This window comes from Tupaia chinensis, unplaced genomic scaffold, assembly GCF_000334495.1.
Source record: "Tupaia chinensis unplaced genomic scaffold, TupChi_1.0 Scaffold000091_1, whole genome shotgun sequence".
Classification (NCBI taxonomy): Eukaryota; Metazoa; Chordata; class Mammalia; order Scandentia; family Tupaiidae; genus Tupaia; species Tupaia belangeri.
In genome coordinates, this window is record NW_006159553.1 from 1783550 (window position 1) to 1802629 (window position 19080).

Consider the following 19080-nt stretch of genomic DNA (forward strand, 5'->3'; position numbering starts at 1 on the left):
AATAAATATATATATATATATACTTTTTTTAAAAAGAGGTTTTTGCCTTAGGGTGTGTGCACACACTGGAGAGAGAGAGAGAAAGACAGTGAGAGGGAAAGTGAAAAATCACTCCCTAAGGAAGATGGCCACAATTCCTTTTCCATTCTCCTCCTGGGATCTTGGGCATGCACACACATGTACCCAGTGTGGTTTGCAAACCCCTGGGTCTGGGACTCTAACTGTGGTCAATCATGTGGAATCCAGTGATGTAATCACTAGACCATCTGCTGGCCTGAAATAAATATTTTTAAAAAAATAACAATAATAAATAAAAACTAAATAATTTTTTAGAGATTTTTGCTATAGGGCACGTGGCACTCACTGGAGAGACAGAGAGAGAGAGACAGACAGAAAGGGAAAAATCACCCCCCAGAGGGGAATAAACTGCCCCTTAATTAGCCAAGCCATATGAGTCAGACACCTGAGGAGGATGGCCACTCTGCAATTCCTTCTTCTCCATTATCCTCTTGGGAATTTGGGCATGCAAGCACGCACGCCCAGCGTGAGTTTTAAGCAAACTGTGGTTGACTACATGGGAGTCCAGCAACATAACCATTGCGCCATCTGCTGGTCCCAATAATTCTTTGAAAAAAAAAAGGGGCTGATGGGTGGTGTAGTGGTTAAGGGGAACTGACTCTCACATAGCTGACTGCAGTTCAAGTCCCAGATCTGGCAGCTTGCTTTCTCACATTCCCTCTCTCTCACACTCTGTCCCTCTCTGATCAAATTAAAATAAATAAAGTTAAAGAAAAAGAATTAAAAAGTTGGTTAGCTTTTAAGAGAAAATCATATGGGCCAGTCAATGGAATGCTAGTTAAAGCAGCTGGAATCCCACATGACCAACTGCACAGTTTAAGTGCTGGGTCTGGTAACTTGAAAAACACACCAGGCACATGTCCACATATGCCCAAAATCACAAGAGGAGAAACAAGGGTGAAGGATTATAGCATGGCCATCCTCCTTGGCAGGTGCTTTCTCTTTCTCTCTCTCTCTCTCTCTTACTCTCTCCAGTGAGTGCACATGCCCTATAGTAGGGGAAACGAAAAGACAAGACAAGACAAGGGAAGAGAAGGGAAGGAAAGGGAAGGGAAGGACAGGAAAGGGGGAAAGGGAAGGGAAGGACAGGAAAGGGGGAAAGGCAATTAACTGAGCCACAAAAATTCATACAAGGCCAAAGCCTTCCCAAATTTGAAAAACAAAATGAACATAAACATCCAAGCTCAATTAGCTCCAAATAGGATGAACTCAGATTCATCTACACTGAAACACATTATAATCGAACCGTCCAAAGCCAAAACAGAGAATTTTGAAAGCAGTAAGAGAGAAGCAAATTATCTCATACAAGGACCCCTCAGTAAGATTAACAGTGTATTTCCCATCAGAAACTTTGGAGACCAGAAGGTGGTGCACTGATATATTCACATGCTAGAATAAAAAATAAACCAAGAACCCTATAGAGGGCAAACTGTTTTTCTAAAGTGAGGGAGAGGGCTGGCCCTATAGCCTAGTGGTTAAAGGATCTGGATCCCACATGGCTGACCACAGCATAAATCCTGGCCCTTAGGGCTCAAAAAAGACAACAGGCACATGTGTGTGTATGCATGCCTCAAATCCCCAGGAGGAGAATAGAGGAAAAGGGAGTGCAGTGTAGCCATCCCCTTGGATGATTTCTAACTTTCCTTCTCACTGTCTCTCTCTCTCTCCAGCAAGTGCACCTTAAAGAAAAAAAAAAAAAAGATGCTGAAGGTAAACTGTGGATTATGAGGAGCCATAGGGAAGTCAAGAGGAGGACAGAGGTGTTTGACACTTTGCCATTTGAAGGGTACTATTTGTGATAGATCCCTGTAGTGGAGAACCCACTGGATTCAGAGGGCACCAACCCAGATTATAAAGGCACCACGGGCAGAAGCTGTTCTAGTTCCAGGTCCCCCTGATATTCCAAGAGCTCAGAAGCACAGTAAGCCAGCTCTAGCAGGAACAGTGAAAACCTAAGAGTCAGAGTGGACTGGGGAAAGCCTCTAGTCATTCTCACTGCCTGCCCACAGCAAGTCTCATTAGGGGAGGGGAAAGTCTTCATTTTAAGTCAGTTTTAGGAGTTTTGACTATTACTCTGGACTGGACAGTCTAATTCTTAATTTCAAATAGAGTGGGCCAGCGGGTGGCATGGTGATGAAGGTGGCTGAATTCCATATGACCAACAGAATAGTTCAAGTCTTGACCCAGTGGCTTGAAAAACATGCTGGGTGCATTTGCGTATGTGTCCAAAATCCCAAAAGGAGAATGGAGGAGAAAGGATTGCGATACCCACCCCCCAGGGCACTTTCTCACTCCCTAGCAAGTGCACAATCCCTCTGGCTAATTTAAAAGCAAAAAGATAAGTTGAGAGAGTGTGTGATCTACAAAAAACCTGAAATGTTATAAAGTTTGCCCAAGTTTTCATTTAAGAGCTTGGAAGAACTAGCCCCCCCTGAACAAAATGTAAAATAAAGGAGTGGTAGGAGACAAAACCAAAATTATTCATCACAACCTTGAATCTTGCTGATTCAAAACAATGAACTGTGCCCGAAACCTAGTAACTGCTAAATAAATATTAACCAGTAGTATTCTGTCCTATCACCTATTGTAGCAGAATGATCTGTGCACAGTAATAGCCTAAATGGGTTTCTCCAATTAGTCCAAATTCATGATAGGAGTTACTGACTACTTGCGTAGATCCTTATGATGTAGTACAAAAATTAAAGTGCCCAGGGCTTTTTCAAAGCTCTTTCCTGAAATCTACAACTCAGTTAAAAGGATAGAAAAGGAGAAGCATCCAAGATCTTTTTTTCTTGGCTCAAATCCTAACAACCAAGCAAGCTCTAAATCAGCCTCACATCACCCAGAGGATCAAAGGGAGCCGTTTTCTTTGCTGGTCTTAGATTTCAAAAGCAGTTTCTTTATCCTTAAAGCGGAAATAGGGCTTCTTTGGGAGTGAGAGTTAAAGAGGACAAATTGGTCTCAGGGGGTGTTGCAGCGCACACTTGGTGGGCACTACATGGAGTGGCCTCTCTGAATTTCTGTGGTCCTTGTGGACCCTTAGGCAGAAACCGGGGTCTCTGCAGCCCCCAACACTCTTGCCAAAGAGAGCCAGGGGTGGGGAATGATAAAGCCTCCCCATGGGAATAGAAACGTCCCAATCCCTTCTTCACGATCTCTTTTTCCTTTTGGGATTTTGGGCATGTACGTTTTTCAAGCCAAGGGTTTGGAAATCAAGTTGTTTGGTTGGCCACGTGGGATCTAGCCACCTCAAACTCCATGCCACCTGCTGACCTGCCCTTCACTCTCCTTTAGAAGGCAGCCCAAGTCTTTATTTTGCTATTTGTGTACTTGAAAGAAATTACTTATTTTCAGCACCAATTCCCTGTACTCTATTTCCAGACAGTACAAAACTCACTGATTGGATTCTTCATTCCTTTCCTTAAAATTAATATTAAGTTGTTCTTTTTTTTTTTTTCCTACCCTATGAAGTCTTTTAAAGGGAGACAAGTTAGATTAAACTTAGAAAACAATGTTGGGTTTTGAGAATTGGTTCATATCTGGGTTTTTTCTGTTGTTCTATCACATCAAATTCTAATTTGTTTTTTAAAATTCACTGATGATTTTTTCAGCATGGTCAAAATACTGGTAAAATGATTCTAGCGTCAATCAATAATCAGACTACTACCTGAAAGAAGGGCTAAGCTAAAGTTGATAAAAATCCATAGCCCGGGGGACCAGTAGGTGGGGTAGTGCTTGAGGCACTGGATTCCCCTGTAGTCAGCCATGGTTAGAGTCCTGGACCTGGTGGCTTGAAACTCACACCAGGTGTGTGTGTGTGCATGCCCCAAACCCCACGAGGAGAAGGGATTGTGGTATGGTCATCCCTCCTGGGGGGGGAAGGGGGATGATTACTCAACTTCTGTCTGTCTCACTCTCTCCGGCAAGTGCACATGCCCTACAGCAAAAATCTCTCAAAAAAAAAAAAAAAAAATCCATTGCCCTAAATACCTTAAAAAAAAAAAAAAAGGCAATATAATAGGATTCTGAAAAAGCAGTTTTAAAATATTTTTTTCAGTAGCCTTGCCAATAGATCATTCACACAATTTGAACACATAAAGCTTCACTTTAATCAGGACTTTTGAACTAACTAGCAAGGAATTTGAAACTAGTGTATCTCCTTGATTTTTACTAGCCTGTACTCATACTTAGGGGGATCCAAACAACACTGACTTGACTAGCTCATTTGTATAGTGCCTGTGTATATTCTTGCAATCAGCCAGAGCCCAAGATAACCTTATGAAATAAACTGGCCTATTTTAGTTTGTTATAAAGTGTGTGCACTCACTAGAGACAGAGAGCGAGAGAGGGAAATTGAGAAATCACCCCCCTTCTCCTCCATTCTCCTCTCTGAATTTTGGGCTCGCATGCACACATGCCTGGCATGTTTATTCAGCTGCTGAATCGAACCACACAGTTGGTCATGTGGGATCTAGCTGCCTTAACCACCACAGTACCTGTTGGCCCAGATATGAATATTTTCAAGGCTTACAATAGCAGATGTAATTGGCAGGGTTTCTTTGGAATTTTACATTTATTTATTTTTTAATGATTATTTAATTTTGGGACCAGCAGAGGGTGTAATGATTATGTCGCTGAACTCCCACATGGCCACCTGTAGTTTGAGTCCTGGACCTGGAGGCTGCTAACTCATGCTGGGTGCATGTGGGTGTGCGCCCAAAATCCTAAGAATAAGAACAGAGGAGAAGGGACTGCGGTGTGGCCATCCTCCCAGGGGGGCAATTTCTTGCTTTCTGTTTCTCTGTCTTTCTCAATCTCTCTGGCAACTGTACACGTCCTATAGCAAAAAACACTCTCTAAAAAATTATTTAATTTTACTTATCATTATTATCATTTTAATTTGCTACAGGGCACGTGTGCTCACCAGAAAGAATAAGAGACCGAGAGAGATAGAAGGGAAAGCGAGAAAGTGAGTCACCAGGTCTGGGACTCGAAATGCAGTCGGCCATGTGGGAGTCCAGTGCCCCAACCACCATGCCACCTGCTGGCCCCAGAATTTTACATTTCTTTTTTCTTTTTGACAACCTAAAAATATATACTTATTAAAATGATATCAATAATCAACTGTACAAAAAAGATAATGAAACAAATATGTGCATTTATAGAACTGCATATCAGTCAGGCCAGTTCCCAGTGGAGAGAATTCCTAGCATCACCTCATTCATCTGTGAGGACACAGAGCAGTCCTTGTTTGGACGGGCACACTCATCTAACTTGTCTGGTGTGGTCAGACCTCTCCTTCTTGATGGCTTCCTCCTGCTTAGGAATGTGTATGTTCAGTTGTCTGCTGCTTGGTACAGATGTTTACCTTCCTGACCCACCAGCCATTGGAGGAGGGGTGGGGCCACAGAGAGAATTGATTCAACCCATTCTTGGGGGTGGGGGTGGGGTCTTCTGGGTGGCCCTCTTCCATCATCATATGTGGAATCAGATGAGTTTCCATAGCTGCTTCTCTTGTTCACATCTTTCTGAAGCAGAGTTTTCAAAAACAAAACTACAAACTCAACTATTCTTCAGATGAAATCTGTTATCAAAGATAGGGGAACTGACTCTGGCTGTCCAACACTTGTCCGTTCAAGATATAAACCATCATGCCTCCCATTCTCTGCTTTGGAGCTACTGAAGAGCTCACACCTCCTCCAGAGTCTTACATTTCATTTTTTTTTAATAATTATTTTTAATTGAATTAATTTATTATTATTCTTTGACCAGAGAGAGACACAGAAAGAGAGAGTGAGAAAACAAGCCTCCAGGTCCAGGACTCAAACCATGGTCAGCCATGTGGGAGTTCCAGCATCTTACCCACCACACCCTCTATAGGCCCGAGTTTTACCTTCCTAAAAATAGTGACTCAATTGAAGTGACAAGAACCATCTTCCGTGTGGCCTTCTTATGTAGGTACAGTCCTGAAGCCGATTTCCTCAGTAGCCAGTCAGCACATGAAATGTCACTGTGAAGTCTTCGCAATGTGACCGTGGCTGCAGCAGCAGACGTGGGCAACGGCAGACGTGGCAACAGCTCTCTGTCCTGCGTGCCAGCCCCGTGAGAGTCCCCAGCATCTGCTCCCATGCCTCGCCAGCCAGCTGAGCACAGCAGAATGACAGAGACCAAGCAGGTCAGCACCCAAGGAGACTGCATCCATTTCCACTTGCTTCTCTGCACATATGGTTCCCAATCTATTTGTGAAACATTTCAGTCTGAATACGAAAGACAGGGTGCCACTGAAAAGTAGCTAAATACATTCAAAATGAATAAAAAAATGTCAAGCAACACTTCTTCAGTTGCCAGATTCATTTTCAGCCTCTGTTTCATATTCCCATCAAAAACAAGATAGAGTTTCATTGCAAAAGAAATGAATTAATAATTAATAATTGTGAAAGATGTTTTTTTTAAAGTTGAGGCCCATATTTGACCTTGGGTAATATTAATCAAGCTACTTCCATTATACAATTAGTAAAAACTATTAAAAACTGATTGATGTTCAGGCACTGGCAACAGTCTCTCTAGACAGCAAGCTGAGGTCACAGCAATCTCCCTAATATGTATGCAGGTACTTCAAAAAGTTTATTAAAAAAGAATGGTATTCAAGTACAAGTTTATTTTGGTGCAAATATTTTTAAAAATCCCTGCATAGTTTTTTTTTTTCTCATAATATGTATTTCTATGAACTTTTTGAAGATCCCCATAGCATCCTTTCTTTCTAAAAAAATTATTTTATTATTATTGTTAAATTTGACTAGAGAGAGAGAGAGAGAGAGGGAGAGTCAGAAAGGAAGCCACAGGCCCAGGATTCGAACATGTGGGAGTCCATCCCCTTAACTACCACGCCAGCTGCTGGTCCCAATCATAGTATCCTTTCACACCTACTTAATGATCCCTTCCATGAACAGTCATCACTGAGCCATAAAGAAAACACTTGTCCCTAAGAAAATAAACCTATTTTCATTGGGCCTGCCATTTTAAAAAGGACAAAGAGTATCAAAACAAAGTAAAGTTTTATTCAATCTGGCTGCAGAAAGAATAAAGTTTATTAGTAAAATAGATACTTTTTCAATCACCCACATATTTTACTTTACTACTACTAAGTATCCCTTAACATGTCTAATAATATGTTTTGACTAAACTAGGAATATAGCAGTTGGTCTGGAAAACATATAAACAACAGAACTTTATTTTTTTAAGAGGTTTTCACCTCAGGGTGCATGTGCTCGCCAGAGAAAGAGAGAGAGACAGAGACAGTGAGAAGGAAAGTGAGAAATCATTCTCCCCCCAGGGGAGATGGCCATGCCACAATCTTTTCCTCCATTTTCCTCCCCGGATCCTGGGCACACAACTGGGTCTGGGACTTGAACTGCGGTCAGTCACGTAGGAATCCAGAGACGTAACTACTAAGCCATCTGCTGGCCCCCAATGACTGAACTTTTAAAGTCAAAAGCAAAGCAGTGTGTAATCTAGGACCCAATCTAAGTTGTCACATTGGTTTGGTTGGTTTGGTTGAATAAACATACTAACTTCCATTTCTGCCGTGGAGGATGTAGTAATTTGTACTAATTCTCCTTTTGAAGACAACTGAAAAAATCTGGACTTGATTTTTCAAAAAACAGTACAGAGCTAATCAATGAATAAAGAATCGCTTGGCCAACATCCAAGACAGAAATTCTAAAATATGAGTCTGTCACTGAGGCTTCTATTGCCCAAAAGCAATTTGCTAAGCAGGACTATGACAGCCTCACTAAGGAAGGGGATCAAAATTTAGAATCCTGGGTAACAGGGGCCAGCAGGTGGCATGGTGGTTATAGGCACTGGACTCCTACATGGCCAATCACATTTCGGGTTCTGAACCTGGTTGCCTGCTTTCTCACTTTCTCCCTCTCTTTTTCTCACTCTGTCTTTCTCTGGTCAAATTAATATAAATAAATAAATAAAGTTAAATAAAGTAATTCTTTTTAAAAAAATGGCTCCTGGGTTACATCAAGAAAAACAGGTATCATGAGATATCCATTTTTTTCTTTTTTTTGGAGAGGTTTTTGCTATAGGGCACATGCGCTCGCCAGACAGAGACAGAGAGACAGAAAGTGAGAAATCACCCCCCAAGGGGGATGGCCACACCACAATCCCTTCTCCATTCTCCTCTCGGGATCTTGGGCACACACGCACACATGACCGGCTTGAGTTTAAGCTACCGGGTCCGGGACTCGAACCACAGTTGACTACGTGGGAGTCCAGCAACATAGCCATTACGCTAACTGCTGGTCCCAATATCATTTTTTTAAAATTTAATTTTTGAGAATACACTGGAGACAGAGATAGAGAGAGGGGAAGTGAGAAAGGGAGACAGAGAGAGGGGAAGTGAGAAAGCACCCACCCCGCAGCGGGGATGACCATGTTGCAGTCCCTTCTCTTCCATTCTTCTCACAGGATTTTGGACATGCATGTACATGTGTTTGTTAAGCCACTAAATCCAGGACTTAAACAGCTGGCCGTGTGAGATCCAATCACCTTAGCCTCCACACTATCTGCTGGCCCTATCTTTTGGTTTTAATATTACATACAGGTATCACATTAAGACAATACAAGATCCAAGGGCCATCAAATGCTCTACACTGAACAAGTTGGTAAAAATAATAAATTCTACATTACTTAGTCACATGGCATATAGCTATATTCTAATTTATCGAAATATAAAGGTCAACCTTACCTTGAGATCTATAAACATAATACAAAAGGGGCACTTCTGTTATACTTTTTAAAAGTATTTTTAATTTATTATTATTATAACTTGCTATAGTCATCAGAGAGAGACAGAAAGAGAGAAGGAAAGTGAGAAAGTAAGCGGCCAGTTCTGGGACTCAAACTGTGGTCAACCTTGTAGGAGTCCAGCACCCTAACCACCATGACGCCTGCTGGCCCGGATACATCTTATATTCCGTATTTAGAGATCAAAGATAAGGCTTAGAAAGTACCAAATAGTTTGGTACTATTGAATACAACTCTAAAAATATTGAAAATTTGCTTTTTTTGGAGGCTAACAGGTGGCATAGTGGTTAAGGTGCTGGACTCCCACATGGCAGACTGTGGTTCAAATCCTGGACCTGGTGGCTTGAAACTCATGCTGGGCATGTGTACGTGTGTGCCCAAAATCCCAGGAGGAGAATGGAGAACAGATTGTGGTTTGGTCATCCCCCCTGGGGGATCATCTCTCACCCTTCCTCTCTCTGGTGGCACATGTGCCATATGGCAGAAACCTTAAAATAAATAAATACATTTTTAAATTTTGTGATCAGACACTGCCCCTAGCAGGCAATCAACACCTAAGTTTCTTATGGTTTTACTTTAAAATTTGGAACATTATTCCATTCCATCTACCACTATATTTACATTATGGTGCCAGGGTTGGAACTGAATCAAAAGCTTAAAAAGCTAGAAATTAACATTGGAATAGTATTTCTCTTCCTGTAGTGGAACCACAAAGTTGAGGCTGAATATTCCTTATTTATTTAAAAATAGACTGTTTCATTTGAACCACAGAGGCTCACTAATGAAACCAATAATATAACTTTGACAGACTTTATAGAATACAGATGAAATTCCAAACTTTTTAACCAACCAAATTCTCCAAGGAAGGTAGCATTGTTAATTTTTATGAGCATTTTCTCATTTTAATATAGATAATGTGTTCAGGAAGTTTAAGAAAGTGACTTGTAGGGTAATATAACCATCATTTCAGTTGAAATCATGTGGTGCTTATTAGCTTAAAATTAAAAAAATGCTGATTTGTACATCATGTCCAGACTGGGGCTCCAGAACTTAAATAGAAAGGAAAAGTTGTGGAAAGCAACAATAAAGAACATAAGGTAGAGAGACCAGCTGATGGCATCACTGGACTGCCACATGGCCAACTGTGGTTTGAGTCCTGGACCTGGTGGCTTAAAAATCATGCCGGACATTGGGACCAGCAGATGGCATAATGGTTAGTCCCTAGACTCACATGTAGTCAACTGCAGTTTGAGTCCCAGACCGCAGCTTAAAACTCAGGCTGGGTGCATATGTGTGTGTGTGCCCAAGATCCCAAGAGGAGAATGGAAGAGAAGAGACTACAGCATGGGCATCCCCGCTGGAGGGTGATTTCTCGCTTTCTGTCTCTCTCTCTCTCTCTGGCAAGTGCATGCACCCTATATAAAAAAAAAATCTCTCTCAGGACCAGCAGTTAGCATAATGGCTATATCACTGGACTCCCATTTAGTCAACCGCGGTTCGCGTCCCGGACCCGGTGGCTTAAAACTCACACCGGGCGCGTGGGCGTACGTGCCCAAGATCCCGAGAGGATAACGGAGAAGGGATTGCGGCATGATCATCCCCCCTGAGGGGGTGATTTCTCGCTTTCTGTCTCTCTGTCTCTGTCTGTCTGGCAAGCACACGTGCCCTATAGCAAAAAACTCTTAAAAAAAAACTCTCTCTCTAAAAAATTAATTAATTATATATTAAAAAAAATACTCAGGACTGAAGGGTGAAAGGATCTGGGCTGCAAAGAGTCAGGGAAGAATGTAGCAGGTAGAGGAGAAACCATGTCCTTTTTTCCCCTTTTTTAACCTGCCAGAGATGCATGTGCTCACCAGAGACAGAGAGGGAGAGGGAGAAAGCAACCCTCAATGGGGCATATTCACACCACAATCCCGTCTCCATTTCTCCATCCTGTAAGTATTGTGGGCACACACATACCTGTGCTCTGTGTGCTTTTCAATTCACTGGATCACAGACTTAAACCACAGTCAGCCATGTGGGATCCAACTTCATTAACCACTAGACTATAGGGCTGGGTCAGTATGTGCTTAAATAGCCTAAATTTTTTTTTTTTTTAAATGGGTTGTTCGGTCCAGCAAGTGGCATGGTGGCTAAGGCACTGAACTCCCACGTGGCCAACCGCAGTTCGAGTTCCAGACCTGGTGGCTTACTTTCTCTTTTTCTCTGACTCTCTCTAGTCAAATTAGAAAACAATAATAACAAATGGAATTAAATAAATAATTATTTAAAAAGCTAGGCTTTTCATTTGTTAGTGCCTAATTTGGTGGGGATGTGTGACTAGAGGTAACAGTGAAAGAGGCAAGTGAGCAGACGGGTAAGGATGGACCTGGAGGTCATGATAAAGAGTTGGGTTTTACTTCAAGAGCAACAGGAAATCTCTACATTTTAATTTTTAAGGGCTTCAGGCAAGGGAATGAGATGATCTCCATTTTCAGATTACTCTTGCTGCAGTTTGAAAAAAACAGTAAAAGTGGGGCCAGCAGACGGCATGGTGGTTAAGGTACTAGATTCTCACATGGCCCACCATGGTTCTAGTCCTGGACCTGGCCACTTACATAGCATGCAGGGTGCATGTGGGTGTGTGCCAAAAATCCCAGGAGAGTTAGAGAGGGGATTTTGGTGTGGCCATCCTCCTGGGGGGTGATTTTTTTTTTTTTGAGAGATTTTCACTGTAGGGCGCGTGCGCTCGCCAGACAGACAGAGAGAGACATAGAGACAGAAAGCGAGAAATCACCCCCCAGGGGGGATGCTCACGCCGCAATCCCTTCTCCTCCATTCTCCTCTCGGGATCTTGGGCACGCACGCACACGCGCCCGGCGTGAGTTTTAAGCCACCGGGTCCGGGACACGAACCGCGGTCGACTACGTGGGAGTCCAGCGACATAGCCATTACGCTAACTGCTGGTTCCCGATTTTTCATTATCCCTCTCACTCTCTCTCATAAGCACATGTCCCCTATGACAAAAATCTCAAACTAACAACAAACAAAACTGATAAAGGAAGGTAAAGGTGGGACCTGGGACTTGTTGAGTGACAACTAGAGTACAGCAGGTGAAAGATGATGGTGGCATGGTCTAAGTTAAGAAAGGCCCTTGGAAAAATTAATGACCAACCTCCATTATTTTTGAAAAAACAACCCACTGTGATTCGGCCATGAACACCTCAAATGAAGTGAGGGAGAGGTTGAAAATGGTCCCTTCTCGACTGAAATGTAATTCAATAATTGTCAATTCTAGGTATTTAAATGTACATGTATAGCCTGAGAGATAGGAAAGTGGGAAAGCTTCCTCCTCAACCTTTGGTGCTGTCATGACTTGATTCTTCCCATTGTGTTGTCCCTTATCCTTAAAATTTCTTTACTTGTGTATTGTTGTTTTTTTCCCCCATACGTTGCATGCTCCCACCAGAGACAGGGAAAGTGAGAAATTACCCCCCTGGGGGTGGGAGAGTGGAGGTAGAGAAGATGACGCTGCAATTGCTTCTCCTCCACTCTCCCGTCGGGATTTTCTCCTTCTCATGTGCCTTGACTGCTTTTCAAGCCACTGGATCTGGGACTCCAACTGTGGTCTGTCACGTGGGAATAAAGCACCTTAACCACCCCACTACCGGCTGCCCCTGCATATGCAAAGGTAATGAATGTTCCTAAATACAAAATGTAGTTGCTTACGAAATGCCAGTTTTACCTTTGAGGGCAGATCAGAAACTTCTAGGAAATAACACATGGTTTGAGAAATGAAAAAAAAAAAAGAAGTAATTAGGACTCCACGCAGAAAGAACAGTCACGTACACAAGCCTCGAAGACAGGAATGAGACTGCACGTCACGCAACAAAGCGAACACTGTGGTACGTGGCCTGTGTATCACTGCTGTCTCCTGTGCCATGCTGACAAACATTTGCCACCATTAAGTCTTGCCCTACGGTTGAGTTTACTTTTACAGCTGCTTCACAAGAGCTGATTAAGGAAAAAAAAAAAAAAAAAGGACATTTCTGGTGATCCCGCAGAAGTGCGGGTTTAAGAGAACGAACACATCTGCATCGGCCGGGGCAGAGTACGCGAAGGCGTGACTAGTCACCGCCTCCTACCACATCTCACCGCCGCCACACCCTCAAATACCAAGTCTGGGGGGTCTCCCGCCAGCGCTTCTCCACGCCGCCTCTCACCTGGCATTCTGCCTAACCCGACCCAGAGCCTGTTGATCAACTAGAAAGCGCTGCCCCTCGCACCGCGAAGCAAACCAACTCTTCCACGACCTAATCCGCGAGGAAACAGACGGCAGCGGGTTTACGGGCGCAACCTTAAACGTCACATCCGGTCGCCTACTCCGCAGACTCTGCCTTACCGGAAGTCGCCGGCTTGACGAAGCAAAAACGCCGGTCGGGGACGTGTCTCTCCCAGGCAGCCAATGGGCTCTGCCCACCTTCTTCTTCCGTCATCTATTTGTCCAGTCGTGGCCTGTGACGTTTAAAGGACGGGGCGCGGAGGGAGATACGGAAGCCGAGGAGGCCCGAGCTCTACGGCCGCTCGGAAGCGGGGAACGGGAGGCGTGATGGTTTACATCTCGAACGGTGAGTCGGAGGGGCTGCGGGAATGATCGCTGACCTGGAAGGCCGTTCCTCCGGTGCTTCCTTCTTCGCTCGCGGTGCCCGGAGCCCAGCCCAGCGCTGCCACCCCGGGCTTAGAGCCCCATGGCCAGGCGGAGCCGGATGCCAAGTGGCCTCGGCCTGCGACGCGTCAGCTGATGGTCCTTGAGCCTGCAGTCGGGGGCCGGGGTCCCGCCGACCTCGCCCTCGTACCCCGACCTTCTGATGGTCTTTCCTTTCGGGCGTCTGTATCTTTAACTAGAAACGACAGCGACGTCGACCCTGTATACGTAGCGCCGATATCTCGGGCACTGTTGGGGTTGTATGTCCCACCCAGTCCTTATTTAATAAACAGCTCTATTCAAGTAGTATTTCATTGTTCCTGTGTTGCGGGTGGAGACTGAGGCGCAGTAGATTAACCAGCTTGCCTTGGATCGCAAACGTGATGGCGGAGTAGGGATTTGAACCAGGCTGAGCTGGCATCCTTGTTATCAACTCTGCCTCTTTCACTAACGTATGAAAAGACAGAGCCAAACTGGAATGATAATTAGATGAAATCGTCGGGTAGGCTTTTGCTTTGGGTTGTTTTTTTGTTTGTTTTGCTCTGGAGAGGGTAGCAAGTCATCCGTGCAACTTTTTGCCTGAATTTCAAGGGAGGACAGGAAGAAGCACCATTTCCTCTAGAAGGAGCAAGTTAATTTTTGCCGAAATAGAAAATCAGACAAATCTGTGATTGCACAGAGAAAATGACTGGAAAGGAAAGGTGCAGTTGCACCGGGTCAGATCAATGCCGGAACTGCGTGCGCACCTGTTGAACTCGGATGAAATTCCTTAGTGAAATCTTAGCAAGTAGTTCTTGAAGTGAGTTTTGGTTCTATTTAAATTAGCTGTTTATCTTGAGGCTCAGTTAATATAGTAAATGAGAACTCTAGTTGCGTTCTCTCTGCCTTTTAGTTTTCAAAATCTCTTCGGGACCAGTAGATGGCGTAATGGTAAAGTCGTTGTACTCCCTCCCACGTAACTAATTGGGGTTCGCATCTGGCATCCAAAGGCTTCAAACTCAGGCCGGGCGTGTGCTCAAAATCCCGAGAGGAGAATGGAGAAGAGATTGCGGCATGGCCATTCTCCCAGGGGGTGATTTCTATCTCCAGGGAGCAGGCAGGCCCTATAGCAAAAATCTCAAAAAATAAAAAATAAAAAATAAAAAAACCTCTTTAAATAATAATAGTTAAAAAACCCTCATCTCTTCCTTAGAACTTTGAAACAAGTGGTTTAATGGGCACTAACAAAAAGCTTAGTTTCCTCCTCTTAGTTCGGTTTGGTTTAAATTTGCCTTTGTGATTAAGACCCATACATTCTATTTATGAATTATCGAGTAATTCCTTATGTTTGAAGCGTGTCTTACTGTGTATGTATTATCTTATTTGATCCACATAAATACCCTGTTGGACCTTCTATCTCCCTTTGATAATTAAGAAATGCAGCTGTATTCAAGTACCTCGGATTCCCTCCAAGGATATTGGGAGGAGGAAGGACAGTTTCTGCCTTCAGAAACCAGGAGGGAAAGTGCAGAAAATAAGTTGTAGAATGATGGAAGTGCACATAATAGGTCTTTTAGAATCACAAAGGCGGAATTGATGGATTCCAATTCAATCCATGTTTTTAAGGACTGTATTTATTAGTACTTCATGACTGACAAAGTATTTCTCTTACTCTGAGATGCCTCCCCCCCACCAAACAATCCTATATGATGGCCAGCCATGGGATATTTTTTCTCACAGAAATAAAATGTCCTATCAATTAGGCAGAGCTAGTACGAGGCAGAACTACGCCTGTCACCTGCCTGACTGCACAGCCCTTTCTCAATAGCTCAGTGAGAGCTTCATTCCAAATGGATACTGGGAAATAGGAAATGGGAAAGGTAAGCCCTGGTGAGGGCTGGAGGTGAGTGGGTGTGAAAGCTTTGGGATCGTGGTGAGGAGAGGTAGTTGTCAGACGGCTGTTCTTCTTGGAAATATTCTGACCTCTTGATTTGCAAGGCTAAAACTCTAGAGTACTGACTTTTCCTATTATTTTATTTTTAAATAAAATAATAAAGTAGCAGCTTTGTTTACGCTAAAGCTAGAGTCTAAAACAGTTTGGAAAATAGCAGCTTTGTTTACGCTAAAGCTAGAGTCTATTCTTAGAATCAGTAGCATCCTGTTAGAGAAAACAGTGGTCTTTTTTTTTTTTTTAAAGAGATTTTTCTTTCTTTTTTTTCTCTTTTTTTTTGCTATGGGGCACCTGCACTCACTGGAGAGATAGAGACAGAAAGTGAGAATCACCCTCTCTCCCCCAGGGAGGATGGACATGCACGCACATGCGCCCGACATGAGTTTTAAGTTGCCTGGGGTCTGGAACTCAAACCGTGGCCAACTTCGGGAGAGTCCAGCATCATAACAATTACGCCACCTGCTGGTCGCCAACAGTGGTCATTTTAATGAAGAACCGGCCGACTTCTCCCAGTGCTAGCCAACTTCTCCCAGTGCTTAGAGCGTACAGACTTTGTTATGTGACAGTTCTATCAAAATGTCTGATTCCAGAGACTTTACAGGTGTTAAATACTTTGAACACGTTTAGGAAGATGAAAGTGGTGTGGACATTCCTTTATATTCATCTATCTCATTTGTTTCTTCAGAATACTCAGATATTTGTACACCTGTGATCACAGCAGCATTATTCCCAATAGCCAAAAAGTGGAAGCAACCCAAGTGACCTGCGACAGATGGATAGATAAAACGTATGCACATATTGTGGAATTTACTCAGGAAAGGAAATTTTGACACATACTACAACATGAATGAACCATAAAGACATTCCGAGGTGTAAAATAAGTTGTCACATTGTGTGAGTCCTCTTAGATGAGGTTCCTGGAACAGTCGAGTCCATAGAGATAGTGGAAGGGTGGTTGCCAGGCTCTGTGAGGGAGGAGGTGATGGAGAGTCAGAGCTTAATGAGTACAGAGCTTCAGCTGGAGAAGATGAAAAATTCTCCAAGTGGATGGTGGGGATGGTTATACAACAATGTACATGGACTCAATGTGACAGAACCCTACACCGAAAAAGGTCAGAATGGCGCATTTTTATATTTCACCATTAAAATAGAGGGAGAGAAAACCATTTGAACAGAATAAAGTCACCACCACCATCACAAACCGTAGGTAGGCATTCGTAGGTAGGGATGACCCCTAGATCATGGAGCTTTACTCCCCCACTCCCTCCCTCAGAATGACACGCACAGAGTAGATTTCTCCCCGTGTTGACCTTTTGAAATAATGGGCAAGTTGAAACGTGGGCCTATCGTTGATATGGAAAGGATTAAACGTAATGCCTCTTGGGTAAGGGGTTTGTAGCACTCACTGAAGTTTTTTTTATTCTTATCTGCAGGACAAGTATTGGACAGCCGGAGTCAGTCCCCATGGAGGTTATCTTTGATAACAGATTTTTTCTGGGGAATAGCTGAGTTTGTAGTTTTGTTGTAAGTATGGCAAGGTTCTTAATTACCCTGATATTTAAAGCAACAGAAATACATTAGGTATATAGTATATTGGCTACCTTAAATAAGCTAAGCTTACTTGAAACAGATTATTATTATTTAGCTGTGTGGGTTTATTTGTTTGTTTGTTTTGCCTTAGGGTACATGCCCTGGCTAGAGAGAGACAGACAATGAGAAGGAAAGTGAGAAATCACCTTTCAGGAGGGTGGCCACACCACAGTCCCTTCTCCTCCATTCTCCTCCCAGGAGCTTGGGCCTGCACGCACACACACTTGGTGTGATTTTCAAGCCACCAGTCAGGGACTAGAACTGTAGACGGCCATGTGGGAGTCCACTGATGTAACCACTACACCCTCTGCTGGTGAAGCAGCTTTTAATGATAGTTTTTTAATATCTTTACAATGGGAAGCTAAGACGTGCTTAGTGATAAAGCTGCTATCTCTGAACATCTTGTGATTATATGTTTTTTGGCTTGATAAACTGGACCGTGTCTTAACTTTGTAACCATTTCAATCTGCCGCCAAGCATGTACATTCTAATGCCAAATGCCCATGCCTTTCTGTTCTTGCTGTTATTTCTGTTACTGTTGTTTTTTGTATGTGCATGCAACTTTTGTATTATACAAGAAATAAGAATTGTATTTTGATTAAAAAAAAGAAAAGAAGAAAAAACTTGGGCCAGCCAGTGGCATGGTAGCTGACCGCACAGTTTAAGTTCCAGACCTGGCTGCTTGAAAACATTCCAGGTTCGAGTGTGTATGTGCCCAAAGTCCCAAAAGGAAGGAGAAATGAAGGAGAAGGGATTGCAGTGTGACCACCCTCCATGAGTGGTGCTTTCTCACTCTGTCTCTCTCTCTCTTTCTCTGTCTCTCTCTCTCACTCTTTCTCTGGTAAGCACATGCAAAATGACTAAAACCATGGAGATACATTTTCTAACTTGATCAAAAGTGGTATCTGTTATTTTCCACCCTTGTTTTAGTTTCAAAACTCTGCTTCAGCAAGATGTGAAAAAGAGAAGAGGCTATGGAAACTCATCTGATTCCAGATATGATGACGGAAGAGGGTATGGCTTCTTAAAGTTGATAATAGTTGTATATTTTAGTTAAATTAGATCTTTTAGATCAATTGATAGAATTGAATTTGCAGAAAAGTCCAGAAGATCCAGCAGCACCAGCCGGGCTTGTTTCCATGTGGTGCTGTCAGCTGGAGCTGGGTTTCAGCCAGCAGAAGGGGGTACCGTGCAGTTCATCACAGTCCCTGCTGGAGTCAGTTTCCTCGTGCACATTATGTGCTCGGTCCGAATAATAAGTGGATTTTCAACTCCTGGTCTGAATGGTTCTAGTTCATGTTTTAAGTAATGCTTTAGGGTCTTGTGGATGTCAAACTAAAAGAAAAAGATTTAGTTGAGTGTTTAAAAGTTAAGAACTACTTTAAGTTGTGTCTGCTACACCATAGATATCCACCTTTCCTTTTATTAGGCCACCCGGAAACCCTCCCCGAAGAATGGGTCGAATCAACCATCTGCGTGGCCCCAGTCCCCCTCCAATGGCTGGTGGATGAGGAAGGTACGTTAAAATCAGAAGGTATTTTGTGGGATTTAATTTAAAAATACTGTGCCATCAGAAAAGTCATGATGCATTTTTGCATAGAAAAATACATCATGAGTCTTACGATGACCCAATATCTCTGTCAGAGAGAAACAGAGAGATAGAGAGATAGAGAAAGTGAGAACCTCTCTCCCCACGTGGACAGCCATGCTGCAATCTCTTCTCCATTCTCTTTTTGGTACAGTACTCTGGACACACACATGTGCCCAGCATGAGTTTCAAGCCACTGAGTCTGGGACTCAAACCACGTTTGGCCATGTGGGATCCATCGCCTTAATCACTGTTACCTACTGGCCCCTAAAATATCTTTTGAAGAGGTTTTCTAACATGAAATGTGTTAGGCTTTTGTACAAATCCAGATGAATAACTGATAACTAATGTTTTCTTTTAGGTAAACGTCTGCTCTAAGAAGCAGACAAC

At 43.1% G+C, this 19080-nt stretch overlaps 1 protein-coding gene, 1 long non-coding RNA gene and 1 pseudogene across 2 annotated transcripts in view; 1 reads left to right on the forward strand and 2 right to left on the reverse strand.

The window, feature by feature from the left end:
• LOC114004446 (uncharacterized) overlaps positions 1 to 13260 on the reverse strand; it is a 17074-nt gene extending 3814 nt beyond the window's left edge. The window contains exons 1-2 of the long non-coding RNA XR_003548502.1: positions 13101 to 13260; positions 5972 to 6314 (exon numbers count right to left, since the gene is read on the reverse strand). This is a non-coding gene — a long non-coding RNA (uncharacterized LOC114004446). The remainder of the gene's footprint in view (positions 1 to 5971; positions 6315 to 13100) is intronic.
• LOC106734305 (selenoprotein K pseudogene) lies at positions 5135 to 5801 on the reverse strand (annotated as a pseudogene).
• Positions 13261 to 13380: 120 nt separating the features above from the next.
• On the forward strand, positions 13381 to 19080 carry SELENOK (selenoprotein K). The gene is made up of 5 exons (XM_006143060.3): positions 13381 to 13505; positions 16946 to 17036; positions 18033 to 18116; positions 18532 to 18618; positions 19052 to 19080. The coding sequence occupies exons 1-5, from the start codon at positions 13487 to 13489 to the stop codon at positions 19053 to 19055; spliced, it is 285 nt and encodes a 94-aa protein (XP_006143122.2). The 5' UTR covers positions 13381 to 13486; the 3' UTR covers positions 19056 to 19080.